This window comes from Rhipicephalus microplus, chromosome 1 (genome assembly GCF_043290135.1).
Source record: "Rhipicephalus microplus isolate Deutch F79 chromosome 1, USDA_Rmic, whole genome shotgun sequence".
NCBI classification, from domain to species: domain Eukaryota; kingdom Metazoa; phylum Arthropoda; class Arachnida; order Ixodida; family Ixodidae; genus Rhipicephalus; species Rhipicephalus microplus.
The window spans coordinates 103653383-103675298 of record NC_134700.1 but is presented as its reverse complement, the minus strand read 5'-3'; the positions used below and the strand labels follow the sequence as shown (position 1 = coordinate 103675298).

At 45.5% G+C, this 21916-nt stretch overlaps 1 protein-coding gene across 1 annotated transcript; it reads right to left on the bottom strand.

Moving 5' to 3' along the window:
* Nucleotides 1-127: 127 nt before the first annotated feature.
* Nucleotides 128-21007, bottom strand: LOC142768685 (uncharacterized). The gene is made up of 4 exons (XM_075870699.1): nucleotides 20377-21007; nucleotides 6773-7061; nucleotides 3479-3731; nucleotides 128-1888 (listed from the first exon to the last, which is right to left on the bottom strand). The coding sequence occupies exons 2-4, from the start codon at nucleotides 7026-7028 to the stop codon at nucleotides 1720-1722; spliced, it is 678 nt and encodes a 225-aa protein (XP_075726814.1). The 5' UTR covers nucleotides 7029-7061; nucleotides 20377-21007; the 3' UTR covers nucleotides 128-1719.
* Nucleotides 21008-21916: the final 909 nt, after the last annotated feature.

The window sequence follows — 21916 nt, the reverse complement described above, 5'->3', positions numbered from 1 at the left end:
GCATTACATCCCAAGCACAAACTAGGCCATGTAACAGTTGAACATCACCTTTGCCTGTCACTTGTCCTTGGAGAACTCCTCTTTAGACGGGCACCATTCAATCAGAAATAAGACAATTCTCGAGGACTTGTGAATGAAAAGTCCGTTTATTCTTTGCGCCTCAAACGGAACACATGATGATGAAGCAATATTACGCAATTGTGTATGTGAAAACTCTCTACGTGTTGACATATGGAAGCATATGGCAAAATGTATGTCTTTGTGTTTCTTTCAGGAACCAGCCTGAAAAAGTCGAAAGCAATACATTTGCACTCTTCTTTGCCTGAAGATGTGGCCTCATAGAAAATTTTCCTTAATCCCACCGATAAAGAGAGTAGTGGTAAGCCACAAATAAATAACGCGTTCCTGCGCATAACCCCCATAAGATATGATAATGAAAATGAGATTCAATCTTCTGGACTGTTAAAGGAAAATTTTGGTGTGTTGACATTATATTAATGAAGAAAGTAAGCGTTGCCTATGAAAGGTCATTCTTACAAGTTTAGCCACAAGACACGCATACACACGAAGTATAAAGTATACCTAAGGCACCTGATCAAGAATCTTCAAGGTAAGAGCTTTGAAGGTTCCTCTACTGCTGAAGTAAATAATTCTTCAGCCATGGCACAGTGAAGTGGTTTGACGGTTAATAATCAAATTTGTGATAACTGTACAAGTCACTCCACTCAGGGTTCAAAAAGCTATACTCTGAGATGCAGTTGTATGAACTTTGCGAATTATCTTTTCTGAGGAACTTAGTCGAGAAGTTCATATTGCCGTGATTGCAATGTTAAATATAATAATATGAGGGCTTCTGGCTCCTTGAAATCACACAATGTGTCACAGTGTAATGATGCCGAAGAAAATGTCACCTTGCCGGCATTACAAAAAAGAAGAAAAAAAACTAAAATTGCACATGCAGAAGAGCTGATATTGCGTGTATATGCATTTTAAAGTATATTTTCCTTGTAAATATTTTTAACTCTAGAGGCACTCTAACTGACCAAATGTATGGCAGGTTTCGTCTACATACTTACGAATTGCACCTTCTCCTAAGCAAACATCTTTTCAGGTGACTTCCACGCGGCTATTCTCAGGCACAATGACACATCATATGTTAGTCATCGTAAATTATAGTTTACACAATCATAATGAATGTTCACTACATATACGAGCTTGGCACCATACTGGTTACAATTTAGAGTACGCTAGCAAGCAAAGTATCGCCACTGGGTACTTTAGTGCACTATCATCTTCATGTATATAGAGCCTGTCATGGCCTATACACTAACCTAACAAAAAATCTCTTTAATGCGCATGAAGTGTGACTACGTAGGTTGAAGAGGTGAGCTTAGGAATAATGTTTGAATAAGACACTTGTTGTGGAATGATCCAGGTAGCCGGGCACTTTCTATGGCATGCACTTCACTCGATAGATACACGTTCACTTTTGCAATCAATCAATGATGTATCGAACCCACGACCTCATTGTGAGGAGCAGAATGTCACAACTGCTGAAAAACGTGATGGTATAGCGAACTCTGGCTACAGTGGGCGCTGACTACCGCCACAAACCAGTAAGCAGGGAAAGAAGCCCTGTTCACACGTCGGTGAGTAACGACAATGTTGGTGAACGAGATGCAATACTGAGTAGATGGGCGCTCCTCGCAGTCGCATTGCCTATCCTTGCAGTCGGCTCTTGAGCATCTCGCGTGGGGCATACGGGCAGCGGGAGTAAATTTGTGCGCAGTCCTTTCTACCGAGGCCGTGGCGTGCGGCCTTGAGGAGTTCCCGGACCATGGTCTTTGCACCAGGACCAAAGCTGGACCGCTCGATGCGCTGTTCCACACTGCGTCATTTTGTCAGCAGGAGTTTATTACAAAAGATACACCGTAAAGTGAACCACACTACAGCGTAACGATTTAAGTAAAGAAGGGGTCTTAAACACCCAGCCTATGTAACTTTCGCTAGTGGTCCGGCTACTACACGACTGCCTTCGCCCCGTATTTTCGGGGGAACTTCATGTGTCATGTGGTGGCTGTGTTAAGATATAACGAAAAAACAAAAACTATGATAGTTCATTTTAGTCCTTCTGAAGATCGGCATTTTTATATTTCTCGAGTCTCTAGGACACATTCCTTTCAAGACAGGCCACTGTATAAAATAGGGAAAAGTCACATAGCAACTACAGCTGAATTGTTTTTCGAACTCCTACTACCCGCCCCCTCCCCCACCCTGCTTTAACATTCCTCACTAAATACCCGACAATAGCAGCATTACACTGCTTGACTGTGGCGCGCTAGTGGTAGTTTGAGACCAGCTGCGCTAAAGAGATGCAGGTAAAACTTTTGCTTAGTCTCAAAAATAGCATAAACTCAGAGAAAACAAAGGTTTTCTGTTATGACGTAATGAAAAGAAGGAATGTCAAGGTTATACTATATTTCACTAGGACAAAGAGACTTCAAAATACAAGTAGGTGTTTGCCAGCTGCCCTTCTGGCTCACCTTCTTATTGCCTTTGTTATCTCTCCGCTTGAGCGGTACATATTGTGATCTTCAATTTGCATATGACAGCTGCAGTGTTGGTCGCATTGAGGCATTACTTGCCGCAGAATAAATCCTTACTGCTGCACATAAAAAAGGGCTCTTAGCGAAAGTTCATAAATGATAACAGAAACAGTTACAATAATCTTTTGGCACATTTGAGTAAAGTTCCGCAGTGACATGCGACAGATTGTGTCTGCGTGAACAAGCGGAGCTCACTGAGATTGTTCTATCCCCATTAGGAGATGCCTCACCAAAGGCCATCACCAATGTCGGAGACCTTCGTGCAATGAAAACGGAAGGTGTTGCAAAAAATAGCCCGTGCGAAAGAATAAGAGATGCAATCACTGTAGATTTTGAGAGAGCTCTAGCCCACTTGCACTTTGTTTCATGCATAGAAAGCTGTGCTTAGGTTACGGAACTATATGCAAGCTAATCATCACACACTGCGAAATGAAAATTTCACTGTGAAGTTGCTCGGTTATTGGCGATGCTATAAGAGAGAAGATGCTTAGAGCAGCATGAATATTGCATGTAGACGCAAGCGTACCGTAAAATGGTGCCAGTAGAGCATTTTTCTGTTTTCAGTACAGAACGTTTAGCGCGTTTTAAAGACGAAAATCAAAGAGCGCAATGTTGACAGGGGTCAAGAAAACGTTTTCTTAAGAACGATTAGGTGGAAGCACGAAGTTACGATGCCTCATTATAGACGCATAGAAGGCGTGATACATAATAAACTGAAATGAAAATCAAACGAAGTAAACCGTCCATGAAGGTGACAGCTGCATATGTTCCAGAGACTCACCTCGTTAATATTAGGCACGGTTAAAAAGAGTTCACACTGCGTAACGTTCCTCTTATCTTTTGACGCTGTCTCATTAGCCAAGCACGCTCACCCGAAAAGGCGCAACAGCCGATCGGCGATGGTCGCAGCCTGATGGCTGAGCCCGTCTCGGTGCAGTTCACATGCGAGTCGCAGCCTGCAGTCGGGCTCCGTGACATCGTACTTGTGGAGAACCTCGTCGAAGCGCGCCATAAGGGAGATGAGTGCAGGAGCGGTGCTGTAGAGGCTCGCTTGTGGATAGCTTGTAGAAGCTCGTTTAGGTGGAGACAGCTGGGACGCCTCCACTGATCTCTTTACCAGCATTCCTGCATTCAGTTGCAGATACCCGGAGAGGTACAACATCAACAATGGTGCATGGTACTGTTTCTATGCGAGTGGTAAGACTGCAATTGTACATTTCTTTATTTATGTTTGTCGCAAATTGGGAACGTAGGTTGCGTTAGAGCCAGCTATACCAACGTCATAACAGCATAGATGACTCTAACGAGATAAACAAAGATATACGAAACATTAGGAAATATAGGAAAAACATATTCAGAGGAACTATGTACTTTCATACACTATAAGGAAAACTGGAAACACGGAAAATTTACTCACTTCGTCACCTAAGTGGCCTGAAAACCACGCCGCGAGGTTGACGCAAGATAATCGGTCTCATATCAATTTTTTTCGCGACGCGAAAGCGGGTCGTCTTTGATCTGCATGACCACGGCTGCACAGGCTAAAACTACGAGATGTAAACAGTCGGCTGCTGATCTAACATGGTGGCAAAGGCACCGGTGGTGGCTCGCATCGCCTCGAAGTGCAAATGACCCATGTAGCACAACGAAAATTCACGACCTCAGCTAGGACGCATTCATCGAGAACGTGGTTTGAATTACGATCGCCGCGAAAAATAGAAGTAGAAGGTGCAGCAGCAGTGGGTCACCATGCCCCAACGTGTCTCGCTTTTGCACAGCCGGGTGAATTCACCGCCAACGCTGTCGGTATATTACCTCGTGTCGTTTCTGCTGTTGTGTCTTCCGAAACAAAGTTTGAAAAGGTTTGAACTGCTTTTATTTCTGTGCTTTGCATAACGAGAATTCGGTTCGAAATTAAGTGCTCGAGAAACGAACAAAATGGATTGAATTCTCGAAGTAGCGAAGGTGCCGGTAGTGGCATGCACGAGGTTTGGTTGGTTCCTCAACATTTTGGCACACGTAGAAGCCATGAAGCAGACTGTGCCTTGCTTAGTAAACTAATTCACTTACTTAGAGAAGGGGTAGGAATTAAATGGTGTAGTCATTACAGAACACTAATTTAGATTACAAAAATACACAAGATTACGCAAGATTACAAAAAAATCCAGAGTATAACGAAATTGACGAGCCCGAATAGAAATTCACACAACTGTGAGACAATTCAATTAAGCTATACCTACCACTCAATTCTTTTAGACTGTCCTAAAAAGCTAGATACAGCGTTGAAAAGGCTTTTGTGGCCAAGACCGAATATGGTTGCACCAAATTAAAGAATCACGAGGGGCAGAATGAATGTACACCTTTTTGACGCGCACGGATGTGGTTTTCCTGCCGCTCTGTCTTTTTCATTGTCGCATTGCTTATCAAGTGAGCATGTGTTTATTTTTATGTTTCTCGCCACAGTACCAGGCCCTTCTTTCGCTCCAGAACAGTATATTCGGAATAGGAGACAACTGAAATGGAGATATTTTTGTACTCGTGAGTTCTTTGCAAAAAGGTGTTTTCTGAAGTGACGTAGCATGAAATTAGCCAAGATGAGAAAAAAAGTGAAGTTTCTTAACACCCTCAGTAGAAACTATCGAACACTTCTTGTTGAGCTGTAGACGTTTTTCCTTACACAGAAAACGTATCGAAACTATATTGCGGCAATGTGGTCTACCGGTTACGTCGGCCGTTCTGCTATTATTTGAGGCCTTTGCGCTGGGGCACACGGACAGGAATATTTTCAAAGCTGTCGAAAAGTTTATAAGTGACTCGAATGGATTTGGTAGGTGTATCAACTACTAACAATTCTTTCTTCAGCCTTCCTACTCAAAATATCTCCAGTCTCTGGAAGATGCCACTTAAAATTACAATTATTCATAAATAACGTTACAATAAAATCATCTCAAAATTATTTTAGCTCTTACTAAATAGTAATAATAAATTCAGCATGCGTGATCAGCCCGACTCATGGCCGATTCCCCAGAGTGGGTAGGTGCCAATGATCCAAGGAGCAGCATATGCCAAGAACAAGAAAGTCGAGAGTGTCACACTTTTTGCCTGGAAGGACCATTCGTGTAGTCTAGTCGTTGCCTCTGCGGCCATGCAGCAAAGGGCAGCACCAACGGAGGCACGAGAATGGTGTTGATTTTGTCGCCAAAATGTTGCTGCATCAATTGAGGCATCTTTTGCGACATAATTCAAGTTCAAATGAAATGTCCTAATCTCAAAGTTCGAAATTAAAAGGTTACTCTTGAATGTAGTTGATAGTGGTATAACTAGATAATAACCAAGATATTATTTAATAATATTTATATTAAAATAACAAAATATATTGTTATATAAACATCTACATTAAAAAAGCTAACTAAGCATATAATTGAAGTATTTTGGTGACCTGAGCTGATGGGCAAAAATTTGTCGCAGTGGGCTCGAACATATGGTCAGGAGCGAAAAAAGAAACAGCCTTTGTCTCAGTTTCAGTAAAAAATGGACTTCGTTATTTAAAAAAAGATGAAAGACGCGGCATTTTTTGTGCCTGGTGACTTCATGTGGTTGTGGAGCTCAGTACGAGAACGCAGTCTATGCACCAAGCCCTTAGCAGGCTACGATAGCCCGTACGTCATCATTGATCGTTTGAGTTACGTAAGCTATGTGATTGCTCAGATCACACCCAGCGGCTGACATTTCACAAGGGCCGATGTTAACACCGTCATCCGGCTAAAAGCGCGTACACCAAGAGAGGACAGCTGACTCGCCCGGCGGGCTTCGTCTGCGCGAGGAGAAGTGTAACGGTGCCTCTAGAACAAAAAACAGGAGCTGTCGGAAAAGAAGACGACGAGAACTTTCTTGCAGTTTCCGTAGCCTCACCCCATTCAGTACTCTGTCACTGAGCGTTCTCAACAAACGCCTTTTGGCTCGAAACAACATTGCGCATACTGATTAATCCATAGTGGTCACCATGGCTTAGCGCGTAGCCATTCACTGCGGCTTGCCAACACCGTCATGTCCTATCCTCGATGAACAGCAGCAGAAGTATATGGCACAGTGATACCTACAATGAATTTGACTATTGTGATTTGAATCACGGCGAGTACTGAAGTGAACACAACAGGAATACAAACCCGGGTTGATGTTGAGTGCGTTGATGGCATGCTCGGTGCCTGCCAGCGTGGCTGGTCCCGTGAACACCAAAGGCAGCAGAGGCAGTGCCATGAGGGAGACGGCGAGCGCGATGGGCGAGTATCGCGTAAAGCTCTGCCACAGGGTCTCGTGCGCGGGCTGGTTTGGCTGGCGCCGTGTCACAGCCGGCGAAGCACCCGCCAACAGGCAGCTGCACAGCGCTGCCGATAGGATCGCCACTGTGAGGTTCAGTCGCATCGTGGCTTCCTTGTGCACGTCACCGGCCTCGATCTGATAAAAAAAATAAAAAATAAAAAATATTATGTTAGCTCCAGACTAGAGTTGTCTAAGTTGAAACTATTTTTAAATACATACAATTTATATTGTTCCACCATTCAATGCAACGAGTACAGCTTCATTTTTGTGGAAGACTAAACAAAGATAAAATGCACGGTTGTTTAACAGTCTGATAATGCATACTTAGTTTCTTCAAGATTAAGTTTAACTGGTGCTAGGGAAGCATCAAGTGGAAAACCAACATGTGTTGTGAAGTCAATACAAGGTACTGAAGAGTTAACGAAGGCCTGAAGCGATTAAACATCGTCCAAGTAGGATCGCTGCCATAGGGGAGGGGGAGGATAGCAGAAAAAAGAAGGCTGTTTTTAAATAGTACTTATTTAGTTCATAATGAGTTTCAAAGCTTGTGTTCGAAAACAGCAACACGGAAGAAAAGTTCTTTTGTTATCTCTTTAAGATTTCTTGTTGCACTGCGGTGGACGCGACGGGAGGAAGCAAGGGCTCCAAGACAGGTGTGTCAGCCCGTCTCGTTAACCACAGTTCAACATTAAGTCGTGAACCGTCTTCAACTTAGCCAACTTATAGCTATGCTAATTGTTTTGTAAGGGGCCGTGTGCTTTAGGTTAACAGTGTGGAGGGCCCAGTTCAAAAAAAAAAAAGGGGGGGTCCCCTCACTTCTCTTCAATTCTCTCCCGCTTTGTCATCTGGCCATGCTTGAGACGTAACGTTTTTTAAATTTACCTGCAAATAACATCAGCCGCAGTTATTCTAAGCCTCTTCAGAGAGCTTAATAACATTAGGGCGTTTGCTTTCTTGCGGAGGACGTCGAGTAATTGTCACCGTAATAATTAACTATATAAGGAGACGAAGACACATGGACAGCATTAAGATTCGTCTGGTCCGTTGGATCATTTGAAAGAAGACTAAACTGTGCGAGCAGTTAAGGCGAAAACAAGGAATACGCTCGACATTTACAAGTGAGTCCAAACACCGTGTGTGTTTCTTCCATTCTTGTTAACCTATAGCGTTGTTTATATCAGGGGAATCCAGCAAGACGAATAAACTTTTTCGAGAAAAACAATGGAGTCGGCTATTTTTTCTGGTCCTTGAGGGAGGGGGCTAAAAACCGGAAGGCCCGGTTCATTTGAACTCTTCGAACCCTCTATAATCCACCCCTGTTTAGGGGCCCGAGATGCCACATGCTGTCGAATGCTGCCATCTCTTGCCGTAACGCAGCCAAATCCACGCATTGAACAGCCATCTGCCGCGTATTGAGCACGGGCTCGCGTGAGGGACAAGTTTTCTTCGTCAGCTTTTTCGAGCCGCTCAACGATGATATACGTGGAGCACTTTAGCGGTCTGGGCTCTCGCATGCGGTCGGCGCCTAGCGTAACGCAGGCGCAACAGCGAATGAAGATAGAAAAGAAAGGAAGCATGCAAAAAATAAAAAAGCCAGAGATTTAAATGGACAACATAAGAAAACGGAAATACACACAGAAAAAACAAAGCACATATAAAAAGAATACAGGAAACTGAGAACATAGAAGGCCACCCAGCTCCGCATTGCCTTCAGACTTGGGACCACTACTGCGAACTTTTTTTTTCATTGTCTGAATGACCACCGAATAAGGACCAGTAATATGACGCAGCATACACATATGTTGCGAATTATTCCCAGTACGTATCCTGACGCAACATGTCACAGTTCTCAGTTCGTGTGTGAAGCAGGTATGTAAACACACCTCGTATAACAAGCTTCGTCGCCAAGTGTGAAGTACATGCTGTAATTTGATTCTTGCATGCTGAAAGTCACAGTGGTGCCAAAATTCATCGAGAAGGGGTAATGAGCATGGCTTAACTTTCGTTATTGAGATGAAGGTGGGGCAGTGCTGAAGGGAGTCTAAAGCAGGACGGACATTGCTTATGATGCAGTTGAACAGATATGGAAGAGAGTGTCACGGGGCAGTGGCAGCGGGCGGAAGAAGCGAAGCCGGCTCCATACATTGAGCTAGCAGACTTGAGGGCGCTGCAACGAACCTTCGCCCTCCCTCAAGGAGAATCCTGCGCACACCTATGACGTCAACTGACAATCTAGTTCAGAGAGGGCATCAGGTTATGTGTGTAAATTGTCGCGTCACATATCATGTGCCGAGTGATTAACCGACACATGATGCATTTACAGAAATTTTGTGGTCAGCTCTCATACCATCGTGAGTGAGACACTTTGGCAGCTTAAACTCTATGGGAGGTGAGTACACAGAAGGCAGACCGGCCATCAAAACGCCCCGCGAGTGGCTGCTGCCTTAACGATTACCAGCTCTACCGCGATGAAAAAGGAGATATTTGAACAAAATGGTCACACGGGACGAAAGGTGTATCTGTTTTGAAAATGAAGAAACAGGACCGCAGTACAAACAACGGGAACATTGTGATTCACTGAAACTAAGGAACTTCGAGTGAACTTTTCCTCGGAAGAAGTGCACTGATACGGCGTTCTGAGGAAAGAAGTGACGTTCCTTTGGTGGAATTTATCTAACATGTCTGGCACGATCATCCCTGCCGGCTTGTAGAGCGTGACTCTTGAATGTCTGCCAAAGGCAATGCAAAACAAGTGAGGAGGAGAAAGGAAAGAACCACAGAGAAAGGAGAGGAAGAAAAAACAAGCCTAGAAAAAGCTGCTATGCTACCCTACACTGTGAAAAATGAAAGAGAAATTGAAAGAGCAAGTCAAAAGAAATATTTTCTTCAGACATCGCCCTTTTACACGGCAATAAATGATGACATATTGCAGCTACAGTGGTGCTTGCAACTACAGTGGCAAGTGTTTGATCATTCACCATATAATCTGACTATGTTCCCTGCTACTTACCATACCTTTGCACAAATCAAAACCACGAATGGAGGATCAAAACTAGCAATTGGTTCGAGTACGAATACAGCCGATGAACGAAGCTCCTCAGAAATAGGACGCAAACAACTAAGCGCCTGATATTGCTGCTGGCTTTTATGAAGGTGGTATTGTGGGGCGACGTTTTTAGAACCAGTACAGTTTCGCAGTTCTGCTCTCGCTCTGGAGCCGGCACACATGGCTAACGCGTGAGCTTACTGCACTGCTGCTTATTAGAGACGATAGTCTTTCTTGAGGGCTTTCGACGCAAAAATTTTTGCCTGTCTGTCTGTACGTTTGTTTGTTTGTCTACTCATAACGGCATCGGGTACTTGAAACGGCTTACCTCATCCGCAGCGCCCACCTATGTTGCTCAAGGTTGAGCGTTCATGCTTGTGCAATTTCCAATTAAAAGCAATTCTTGCGCATGTCTGGGGCACCATAACAATACGGATATATTCTGTATGTGAGCCTTTTACTAGAAAAGGCATACATTAGTAATATTAAGGACCGTAGCGCTGTCACGGTGCACTGACCATGCAACACTTGCACGGAAAGACGAGTGTTTCCAACGCTTTGCTAAAACGAGATGGAGGTGGCACCTACCCGTCGCCTTGCGTTCTACACCTTATCACCTCTGAGATGGGCGCGCACACCCTTGTTTTTTAAAAACACTGCCAGATGGCGCTTATATCTCACGTGTGACGTGACTTGGTGCGCTCGTTCACCTCCGCTGCACGCTCGAGGCACTCTCACGCAGCGCCTCCGGAATACCATGCACTGATTTTCTTGCGCAGAACATCAAATAAATATCTTGTTTACTCTCTCCACACGCAAGACTATCGTCTTTCGACGTCATTAGCATATTACATGCGAATACGAGGCCAATTTTTCGGCTTCGCTTTCTGTGTCCCGCGGGATCGGATATGGCAGCGCATGGTTGCTCTCAATGGTGCGTTGTCGAAGCTAATCGAGGAGGCGACGCACATGTCACCGAGAGCTGAAAAGCGTGACACGTCGTGTGTTTCTCCCGGCTCACTTCCTTTGTACTAGGTGAGTGATTTGCGAACGCGTGAGGCATGTTGAAAAATGGAACTGCAGCGCCACCAGTTCTTGCGTCAGCCATCTCGTCCCTTTCAGAGACCGAGCATTTCATGAAGGCGGTAAGGTGTAGAGAGCGTTTGAGGCACTCGGTGGCAGTGATGTTTCACTCAGGTAATTTTCCCTTTTTCAGGGAATTTGCGCGTGCATTTTGGAGCCAAAGGAAAAAAGGGAATCTTCGTGATATTGCAGGGAATCTCAGGAATGATTAAACTCTTCTATGATGATGGATAATTAGCGGTCATAGTGAGCCTTCATCTGCTGTAAGCGATTCTAGCGCATGCACCACTCAAATATAGCCTTTGAAATTAATATGATATTTACGCGCAGCGGTTATAGTTAAATATTAGTATTTAAATATTAAGCCACAATGTGCAGTGTACTAACAGTATATGAATTAGTAAAGTCATTCTTTTGTCTTGTGGCAGTGAAGGGGCTAGTCATGAATTCAAAATTCACCAATACGTGAGACAGGTGTATTTAGAGTATGCGTGCGCGTGGATAAGGGTGGAAATTAGTACTGTTCAGCAGGGAAATATGCTGAGAATTCCGTCGGTGGTTGCAGGGAAACATCACTGAAATAGGGAATTTTCATGTCTCTGAATGGAAATTCTTCGGCGTAGTAATATACGAAACATAACTGCTCGGTGGCGGGAACAACTGAGCACGTGAGTGTGCGGCGCTCGCAGCGCAGCGTGAGCTAGCCCTGGAGAGAGGGTAGAGATTAAGAAAAAGTTAGGAAAAAACAGATTGGAGAGAGGTGCGAGTGGTGATGCTGCGGGGAGCTTCAACTTCGGCGACGGCGACGGCGGGGTCCGGGCCCGAGGAGCTTTGCTCCTAAAAAATTTTGGAACGTGAAGGCTCGGTGGGGCTGACGTTTCCACAAGCGTATTCGTTTTCAAAACTGTATAACTGATGAGGTTAAGCCCTCTTGTGGGCTAGTCTCCTTCGATGTCCTAATGCAGGCTTGTTGGTACACGCCAGTGTTGTGAAATGGGCGCCTCAACGGGCCTTTTCCTAATCCGAACAGCGCCAGAAGTGGAGATTACCGAAATCGAAACCGGTGGCTCTTGGACTCTGAAATTGCCCTCTACATGCCGGTAGGCAATCTATGAGGCCTACGTTCACGCTTCCTTTCGGGAAAAGCATTTGCATGCTTGCGCCGCCAGATCTCCCTGGGTCCGCGAGTGTCATCACGTTTTGGCCACCAAAACTCATGGCGCATGCCGTGCGTGTGCCTGCTGGAGGCCGGTGTTCATGCGCAGGCTACCTACCCGGAAAAGACCCATTACACTCCAATTCAATTCCGGAGAATCTGAACTTACTGGAATTCCATTCCTTTCACTAACGTGGAATGAAAACAAAACTTAGCCCATTCTCACTTCTGGAGTGGCAGGGCGGTTCAATATATTTCTTGTAATTCGTGGTTTCTTGTAAAAAGCATCTTTATAGCTTTATTGAGGTATGAATGAACGCCCCATAGAGATGATGCAATCACATGCATTAAGAATGAGAAAAGTACGGAAAACACGTCACCAAGTTCGAGGGATGGTAGCTTGGCGACACGTTTCCTGAAGTAATCAACCATAGCGCTGATTCCCGTAGGGGCTGTGCTCCCGTTACCTAATAATTGCATGTTCAGCACGCTTAAACGAATGGTGATATTTTCTTATTGTGCAAAATTAAATATCTCAATTTAAACTGTGATATGGCGTATCTCTATGCTGACAAAAGCAGTGTTCAAGAAGGCAAATCAGTTTTGCCATGCGTTTAGAGTTGTCATGAATATTATGAAAACTAAAATTTGGTTTGTGCGAACAAATCCTTCTAAATCTCCTAGTATTAGTTGGAACAGTGCACCACCACTCGGGCCACTTGTGTCTTCGCATCGAATACGGAGCACTGTGCCGAACTGCTCGTCAGCACTCGCGCTTGTCCAGAGCGTGTCGCAAGCTTGGATGAGATGTGGAGAACTTAATGTGGTCGCCTGGGCTCACCAATGTCCTCCTTGTAGCAAAAGTTACGTGGACTCTCCTGCTTCGGCTGACTTCTCAAGTTGCTTTTCTCTCTATTTTTTTTGTGAAGGGGGAGGGCCCAAAATTCATCACGTACGACACTGTGCCGTGCTGACTTACTAATTTTCGCGCACACAGTTTCGGGGCTAAGTTGACCTTGTGTATAGACACGGGAGACACTGTTGCAAAAAAGTGGAGGAGGAGAGACGGCGCGCAATGCGGTATACGGAAGCTTGCAGGGAACACAAGTATCACGTCAGTGTCAATACGTATCACAGCTTAGACAAGCACTTTTTCGAGTATGCGTTTGAGTCGCTGATGGCGACATGGATAAAAAAATTGGCAGATCCCACGTACAGTGAGCATCAGTGATATGCGAAGCACGAATAAGAAAAATTGCTATGTCCCTTTAAAATCAGCACAACGTTACGAGGTGGAGGTGAATGGAGCCATACATGATTTGTGTCAATATTATCATGTTTGGATGTGCCATTTACCTTCGTTATCTATGCACGTCACGTGATACCTAATTTAGTATATGTGGAGCTAGTGAAACAGCCGCGAGCATACTATGATTGGTTGATTGATATGTGGGGTTAAACGTCCCAAAACCACCATATGATTATGAGAGACGCCGTAGTGGAGGGCTCATGAAATTTCCACCACCTGAGGTTCTTTAACGTGCACCCAAATCTGAGCACACGGGCCTACAACATTTCCGCCTCCATCGGAAATGCAGCCGCCGCAGCCGGAATTTGATCCCGCGACCTGCGGGTCAGCAGCCGAGTGCCTTAGCCACTAGACCACCGCGGCGGGGCAAGAGCACACTATGAGCGTGGAATGTTGACATGTTCTTACATGACATGCGTGTCAGAATTATGGTGTTTGCACAAGTCATATATTTCATCATGGATTAATGTCACGTAGCACAAAATTTGCTATATGTGGAGCTAGCAAAACGGACGCGAGCGCATCAGGAAGGGCCCAATTTACTCTAATGTAGCGTTGTGGTGCACGCACGCTGGGCACAGCGACGCTAAGTTAGCAAAACGCGAGCATTCTATAGTCTGACGCCAGGCGGCACCAGCGTTCGTCGGCGCGGCCCGATGGCAACTGGCGCGAACGTAGCACAAAATTTGCTATATGTGGAGCTAGCAAAACGGACGCGAGCGCATCAGGAAGGGCCCAATTTACTCTAATGTAGCGTTGTGGTGCACGCACGCTGGGCACAGCGACGCTAAGTTAGCAAAACGCGAGCATTCTATAGTCTGACGCCAGGCGGCACCAGCGTTCGTCGGCGCGGCCCGATGGCAACTGGCGCGAATTGTGACACGCTGCATTTCGCGCTAATGCGTTACCGAGACAACACTGCGTCTTCCTCTTCTCGTGACAGAGGGACGCCGGACGCGCTGAAACGTGCATGCGTCAAAGCAACGCAGCGCTGCGTGCGTATGCGAGTATATGGTCGGACCTGTGCCTCATAGAATTTCCTAACGGTGCCTGGGGTGGCAACGCGAGCGTCACGCGACTAAATGAGCGCCGGCGAGCACGTGCAACACGTCACGTCAAAACGTATTGACGCCATGACTGTGGCATATAGTCATGTTCTCACATGACACGCATCTCATGATTATCATGTTTGCACCAGTCCCACATTTTCGTCTTTCATTTGCATAAAGTAATACCCAATTTGGCATATGTGAAGCTAGCGCCACGGCCGTGAGTGCATCATCAGTGTGGCATACAGTCATGTTGTTACATGACACACATGTCGTGATTATCATGTTTGGATGTGTCATTTACCTATGTCGTCCGTTCGCATCACGTAATACTGAGTTTCGTACATGTCAAGCTAGCGAAACGGCCGTGAGCGCATCATCAGTGTAGCATGTAGTCATTTTGTTCATGACACGCATTTCATGTTCATCATGTTTGCACCAGTATCATACCGTTGTAATCCATTCTTGTCCCTTATTACTGAATTTGGTATAAGTGAAGCTTGCGAAACGGCTACCAGCGCATCATGAGCATGGCATGTAGTTATGTTGTTACGTGACACGCATCTCATGATTATCATGTTTGCACCCGTCACATACCTTTGTCATTCATTCACGTACTGCAATACCAAATTTGGTATATGCGACGCTAGCGAAGCGGCCACGATCGCATTATGAGCGTGGCATGTAGTCTTGTTACATGACATGCATGTCATGATTTTCACGTTAGGGTCTGTCGCTTGCGTTCGCCATGCAATCGTCCCATACCATACCAGTTTTGCAACATTCCATGTGAAAGAAACAACTGCAAGAGCTGCAGGACCATTAAATGTAAATCATGACATTTATGACATACATATCATGATTTTGATGTTATGACTAGTGAAATATGTTCTTTGTTCAGTCATGTTATGCCATACCAAGTTTGGTATTGATACCGTTATAAATGGCCAGGAGAGCTGAAAGTCGTAGGTGGATCGATAGATAAATAGATAGATACATAGATACATAGATAGATAGATAGATAGATAGATAGATAGATACATAGATACATACATAGATAGATAGATAGATAGATAGATAGATAGATAGATAGATAGATACGCTCAAAGTCGCCGAAGTTCGCTAAGAAATGCATCGTATTTAAAACAATTAACTGAAGGGTGGCGAGACAATGGCGGCTGGTCGCTACAGAGGTAACCAAGGGAAAAAACAGCATATCCACGGAGTAAATGATGATGAATGGGCCGAAATCTCCGTTCGTAAATCCGTGAAGATATGGAATGAGTTCTCGTCGATTTCCTTAAAAATATGCTTGATGCGGTCCACCTCTGTCATGTTCGCATCGATGCGTTTGCACAAGTCGATGAGGTCCTCTATGTAACTGGTGAAATTCTCACGAGGTAGTTGAGATCTCGACTGAAGGCGCTGCTCCGCACGAAGTTTGCGCACAGCAGGACGACCGAAGACTTCGCTAAACTTTGCCTTGAATGCGGTCCAGGTTGGAACGTCGCTCGCATGCATGGTTCCGAAGCCGCAAGTGCGCAATGCCACTGAGGTAAATGCCGACAGTGGCAAGTCTCGTGGCTTCGTCCTATTTGTTCAAGGCACTCACGAGTTCGTAAGTAGCCAGCCAGTCGACGACGTCGTGATCGTCAGTGCCGCTGAATATGGGAGGATCCCGCTGACGGACCGCTCCGGAGCACACGATGGCCTGGGAAACCATAGGTGGAAGGCTTGTGGCAGATGCAGTGGTCATGGCAGCAGGTCGAGTCCGGCTTCGCAACTCCAGGATTACAAGGAGACCCAGCCAAGTCCACCATATATATTAAAGAACAGAGACTGTCAGAACTGTTATTCGAGACCAGGTAGGAGCGTAGGCCTAGCCAGCGAAATCAGCGACAACGTCCGGGTCGAGCGTTTCGTGCTTAGCACTGACGATGTCATTTAACCATATGGTGTAGTAGCGCAAATTTGACGGGGACGAAGAGGACAAATTTGCGCTACTACATCATATGGTTAAATGATGTCTCACCAACTAGCCCTGCTCTCAACCCCACTGACGATGTGTTTGCCGAGCTTTGCATGACCCACTACTTCATTACATGCCAGTTTTTTAGGGGCGAAGCTCCCTATAGCGGCACCTGTTCATCCCTCGTAGCCATTGTAGTCTGTCACGAGAATAACATTTTGACCTCTAAGGTGGTGCCGGCGAGAGATTCTTCTGTGCGTTGTTGAACAATAAAAAATAGTGCCTAATGTACATACCAATGGCTGCTAATAGAGAATGAGAGACAAGAGTATTAGGCTTTTAGTTAATGTGCACACTGCGATCCCCATTAGCAGCCATTGGCATGTACATTGAGCACTATCTGACAAGAAAGGGTTGCTACGTTTTACTCGCTGTGTGTAACCTCCTTAGTTTTAGAGAGGTTTAGCGAGCGTTGAGCTGTAGCGCCATGAATACAATGAACTAGTATATACCATGAATGAACTCGAGGTGGTTAAAGGTGGGAAGTAGATACGAAGCGCAAGCCGTAAGAAAGTAAAAGCCGAATTCTCCTGTCTCTCAATTCCCATTAGCAGCCATTTTGCATGTACATTGAGCACTATCTGACAGGAAAAGGTTTTAGAAAGGTTGAGCGAGCATTGGGCCGCAGTGGTATGAATACTGTGAACTAGTATATACCATAAACTCGAGGGGGCTAAAGGTGGGAAGTAGACTCGAAGTGCGTGAGCCACCTCTCGAAGTGCGTGAGCCACCTCTCACTTAGTCCTTAGAATGTCCGCTGAATGACGGTGCTTCTATATAGTGAATCTACGATGAAATGATGCGAGATTGTGGTACTTGGAGTGTTGAATAGATAGACGAACGGACACACAGACAGATGCATGGATGGACGCATTAACGGACGCAGGGGAGGATGCATAGACGAACGCACGAACAGACGCACGCACGAACGGGTGGATGGACGCATGGATGGTCACACAGACGGACGCAAGGATGGACGAAAGCAAGAACGAATGGATGGACGAATGCTTCGCCCCACTCTCCATCATTCACTCCGTGGATATGCTGCCATTTTTTTTCATCGTCTTCTCAAATAGAAGCTTATTCGGATACGAGTATCAAGCTTAATAGCTCTCCCAGAAACGCGCCAATCTAAGTGCACTTCGAGCTTCTAAACTTGGCAGCTAGTGTCATTCGTATGCTGTCACAACGGAACGCGTAGTAATAAAGCGCACATGCCAGCGAGTTGGTTAGTTGGATTCACTTCACGGCGAGAGAACGTATAGCCTTGGCAGAAGCTGCTTGAAAATGAACAAGTTACCCGAAGCCGAGTTCATTTAGTTTTTATACCATCGTTTGCTTTATTAGGAATATTGTTTGGCATGAAAACGTTCCACATGACGAAAAAAATATTTAGCTAGGCTCGTTCTCCAGCAATTTACCGTCAAAGCCACTATAGGGGCATGCCCAACACGCCGCCAAATGGCATCATTCACCGCATTTGGACCCGAAGTTTATTTTGAAATGTGTTCATAGCTGTAGCACCTTACTTGCTAAAGAGTGCCTGAAATTAATATATATTGGGGTACTGAATTTGCCATCACCATCATTAGAATTTTCAATAGACCCAATAGCCGAATTCAGAAGATTTAATTCAGCATGAAAGAGAGCATGACAAAGTGCGCTAATGCGCTTGTAATAACTTTTTAATGAGGAACTTTTAAAGCTGTTGCGCGCAGGTGTTTCGATGCTCCTGTACCGCAAAATCGTCACCCTTAAACCAGACCACACATCATGTGCGCTTATGCACACGTACGTACTTGACATACAGCTTTTTGCAATTTTTGTTCTTGTTCCTTGAAACGGCCATTGACGTGTTCCCCCTGAATCATATAGTTTCCCAAAATTTTCTAGAGGGAAGGAACTGTGGGGCTAGGATCCTTCGGCCACCATCGGAATGATGGGCAGTACACATATTTGCGTTATCTCTGTGCATGTGGCTTCAAATGCACTTTTGGCTTGACCTATAGTTGCTTTTTAGCGTTTTGTTTCATTAAAATTATATGCAATCCTGAACCTCTTCAGCTGATTTGAACAAGTGACTCCAAAAGGCTAAGGTGGTGTTGGGGAACTGCTGCGCAACGCCTGAATTTCTTGTGGCGACATAGCGGCTCCAGACCACACGAATTACTACGGATACGGAAGAACGAAGATTAGAGAATTTTGCGTACTACCCATCATTCTCATGCTAGCTGAAGCGCCATGCATTGCAGCTCCCCTTGAAATTGTCGCCAGAGTTGCCTCTAGTGTATCATTAGGAAACTCTATACCACAAACATTGCCCCGGTTCTTCCAAGCGGTCAGTCTTAGCAAGGACTCTGTTGGACAGTCTGCCTCACTCGGCATTCCACCGTTAATTTGTTGCTTGTAGGTATGTTGGGCAGTCGTGGTGTATTGCAAAATGCAAATGAGAAAGCTAGGTTGTTCCGACATTTGGGCATATCTTGATGCAACGGGCCAATTTGATATGTCACCTGGCTTCGTAAGAGAATTTCAATACAAAGTTGCGGTATCTATTTTAGTGTACAACATACAATTTCCCCATTTGGAAACGTGATCTGATTAATAGCTTTCCTAATATTGGGAGTTGAATCCGTCACACTGATCCAGTGGCTAAGGCACTCGTCTGTTGTCCCGCAGGTCGGATGGAATCGCGGCCACGGCTGCTGCATTTTTAATGGGGCCGAAAATGTTTGAGGCCCATGTGCTTAGATTTAGGTAAACGTTAAAGAACCCCAGATGGTCGAAATTTCCCCCTCCACTACGGCGTCTCTCACAGTCATACGGTGGTATTGGGTCAATAAACTTTCACAATTATTATGTGAGTTGTTGAGATTCTGAAACTTTAAAATAAAAAAAGTTATAGGTGGTCGCATAAACAAGAAAAAGTAATTTTGTCTAAACCAACGTGTTTTCTTTTTGTTTTTGATTTCAAAAAGGTAAGAGCGCTACATGATATCGGAAAGTGTGCGGAGCTTGAAACCTTCTTGAGGTGCAACTCCTACGTACCTCAACAAGTACGTGTAAGGTCAAGCAGTAGTGAAATCTTTATAAAGTAACACGGAAAATGTTAGAGGACTCGCCTTAATAATCTTTTCATGCTACACAATTCTTCCATCTCAATTATTGTCATTCAAAATCCCACTGCCAATAGAACGTTGATTGATTGATTGATTTGTGGGGTTTAACGTCCCGAAACCACCATATTATTGAGAGACGCCGTAAAGGAGGGCTCCGGAAATTTCGACCACCTGGGGTTCTTTAACGTGCACCCAAATCTGAGCACACGGGCCTACAACATTTCCGTCTCCATCGGAAATGCAGCCGCCGCAGCCGGGATGTGAACCCGCAACCTGCGGGTCAGCAGCCGAGTACCTTAGCCACTAGACCACCGTGGCGGGGCTGCCAATAGAACGTTCTGTAAAATGTGTCGTGAAGACCAATACTTAAGATAAAATGAAAAAAGAAACCAACGAAAACATGTCTATTACCCATAGTTGAAAAAAAAAAACTTTTTCGACATCAATGATTTCTGAATGAATATTTGATGTTATAGACGAATTATTAATCTATTGTGCGCAACATCTGAGCGTTACTCAACAGCTCCTCAGAAATGAAGATGAGTTATTGGTGCTTGAAATTGTGAATTTTCGTTGGGGGGGGGCGTGGGGGGGTATTAGTTGGAATCCTTAATCGCAAAGAGGCATTAAAAAGGCGTAATCATCATATAGGTACCTACCAATTGTATCTTTCACTCGAAATCCCGCTTCAATTGCTTATCGAGCCTGGCAGCTGAAGGCGACCGGGGTAGAAGTTGCCGCGCTAGGTTATGTGACTTGGGCACACCTGGCTGACCGGGTCCTTTGGGATGTCGATGTGCAGCAGCAGCAGCTCTGTTCCTCTTTCTGTCAGTCGGTCTTTCGTGGGAGTGACTCTATAGTGCCGGCGATGCCCAAAGCGGGTCCGTCCCATCAGGGGGAGGGAGTTGGGGGTTGTCCCTCTTCTCTCCACATTTCTTACTCTTTTTCATTGCGTCATAGTTCCCGATACGGCTACTCCTTATGTTTTCTTTTTCATTTCGCTTCATTTCGTTGCTCGATTTGTTTGTTATTTCACGCTCAAGGGCACTCGCTCCCTCGTGGGTCGCGGTGATATCACGCGGCCCTGCGAACGATCCGCAGTGCGCTCGAGATGCTCGTTCGGGGCCGGCTCTTGCATTACCTCACGGATCCGGTCCACCCTCCTTTCCCCGCTGTCGACAGCTGATGCGGAAGCCGCGCGGGCGGCGCGCCGGCATCGTCGTGACCGCCACTCACCTCGCCCCGTGGGCAAAGCATGCGCGCGCACTTTACAGGAGACGACGTGGTGCCATCGCCCCGAAGACCCCCGCTCCTCGCGATGTTTGAGATGCAGCAGCGTGGTCCAGTTTGGCGCCCTTTCGCCCGCCGGGGAATGGACTCCTCTTCCCTCTCTCTAGAACATGAAACGCGCGCTTCCTCAAGTTCACTCGGCCATGGTCGCCCGAGTGGCTCGGTGCCTCGATTCAGAGAGGGTCAGGCAAACGTGTTAAAGTAAGTTATACCGCTTTGCAACTCAGCGGGCGTGTTTTCCTAAAGTGCGACGGCTCACCGGAGGCGGGGAGGAGGAGAGCGATCACGAGGGCAAGTATGTGTGCTCGTGGCATTCTAATTCGCAGGATTGCATTGGTTTCAGGCACCTATTAAATATTTACTACCAGAGCTTTCTTTACCATGAAGCGCAGGAACGTGCGATACAAGCGTTTTTTGCCCTCTTCTTTTCTTACTTTCCAAATTGAAATCGCTGCTTGCATCGAAAGAGTGCGACCCGACGTATGTTAAAGATGACATCAGCGTGTTCGCCGATGCCTGACGAAAAGATGACACGGTCTCTGAAAATCACATAAAAAAGGAATGGATTTAGGTCAAGGGGTATCTTACAGAAGAACGTCGAACGAGGACTTACAAGTGCCAAGCAAACCTCGGAGAAAACAAAAGAAAGCGAAATGAAGTTACATGGCCGCTATGATACATAAGCTATACGCACAGCAAAAACACCGCTGACTGAAGGGCAGAATTGAATGAAATGGCAAAGAGCTTGGCGCTGCCACTTCTCAACGTTATTCGTTAAATAGATGGCATAGAGAAGAAAGCAGACATGGCACCTCTAGTAGCGGCACAGATGGTACTTAATCAGGTTCATGTAATGTATAATGAAAAAACGAAGATATATACGGACGGATCATGCACTGAAGAAGGATC

What these genes read in the sequence shown, in the direction of transcription:
- LOC142768685 (XM_075870699.1), bottom strand. Translation starts at nt 7,028, where the DNA reads ATGCGACTGAACCTCACAGTGGCGATCCTATCGGCAGCGCTGTGCAGC. An exon ending in CGCACTCAACATCAACCCGG is followed by an intron (nt 3,732 to 6,772) that starts GTTTGTATTCCT and finishes AACTGAATGCAG; the next exon opens with GAATGCTGGTAAAGAGATCA. An exon ending in CGGCTGTTGCGCCTTTTCGG is followed by an intron (nt 1,889 to 3,478) that starts GTGAGCGTGCTT and finishes AAAATGACGCAG; the next exon opens with TGTGGAACAGCGCATCGAGC.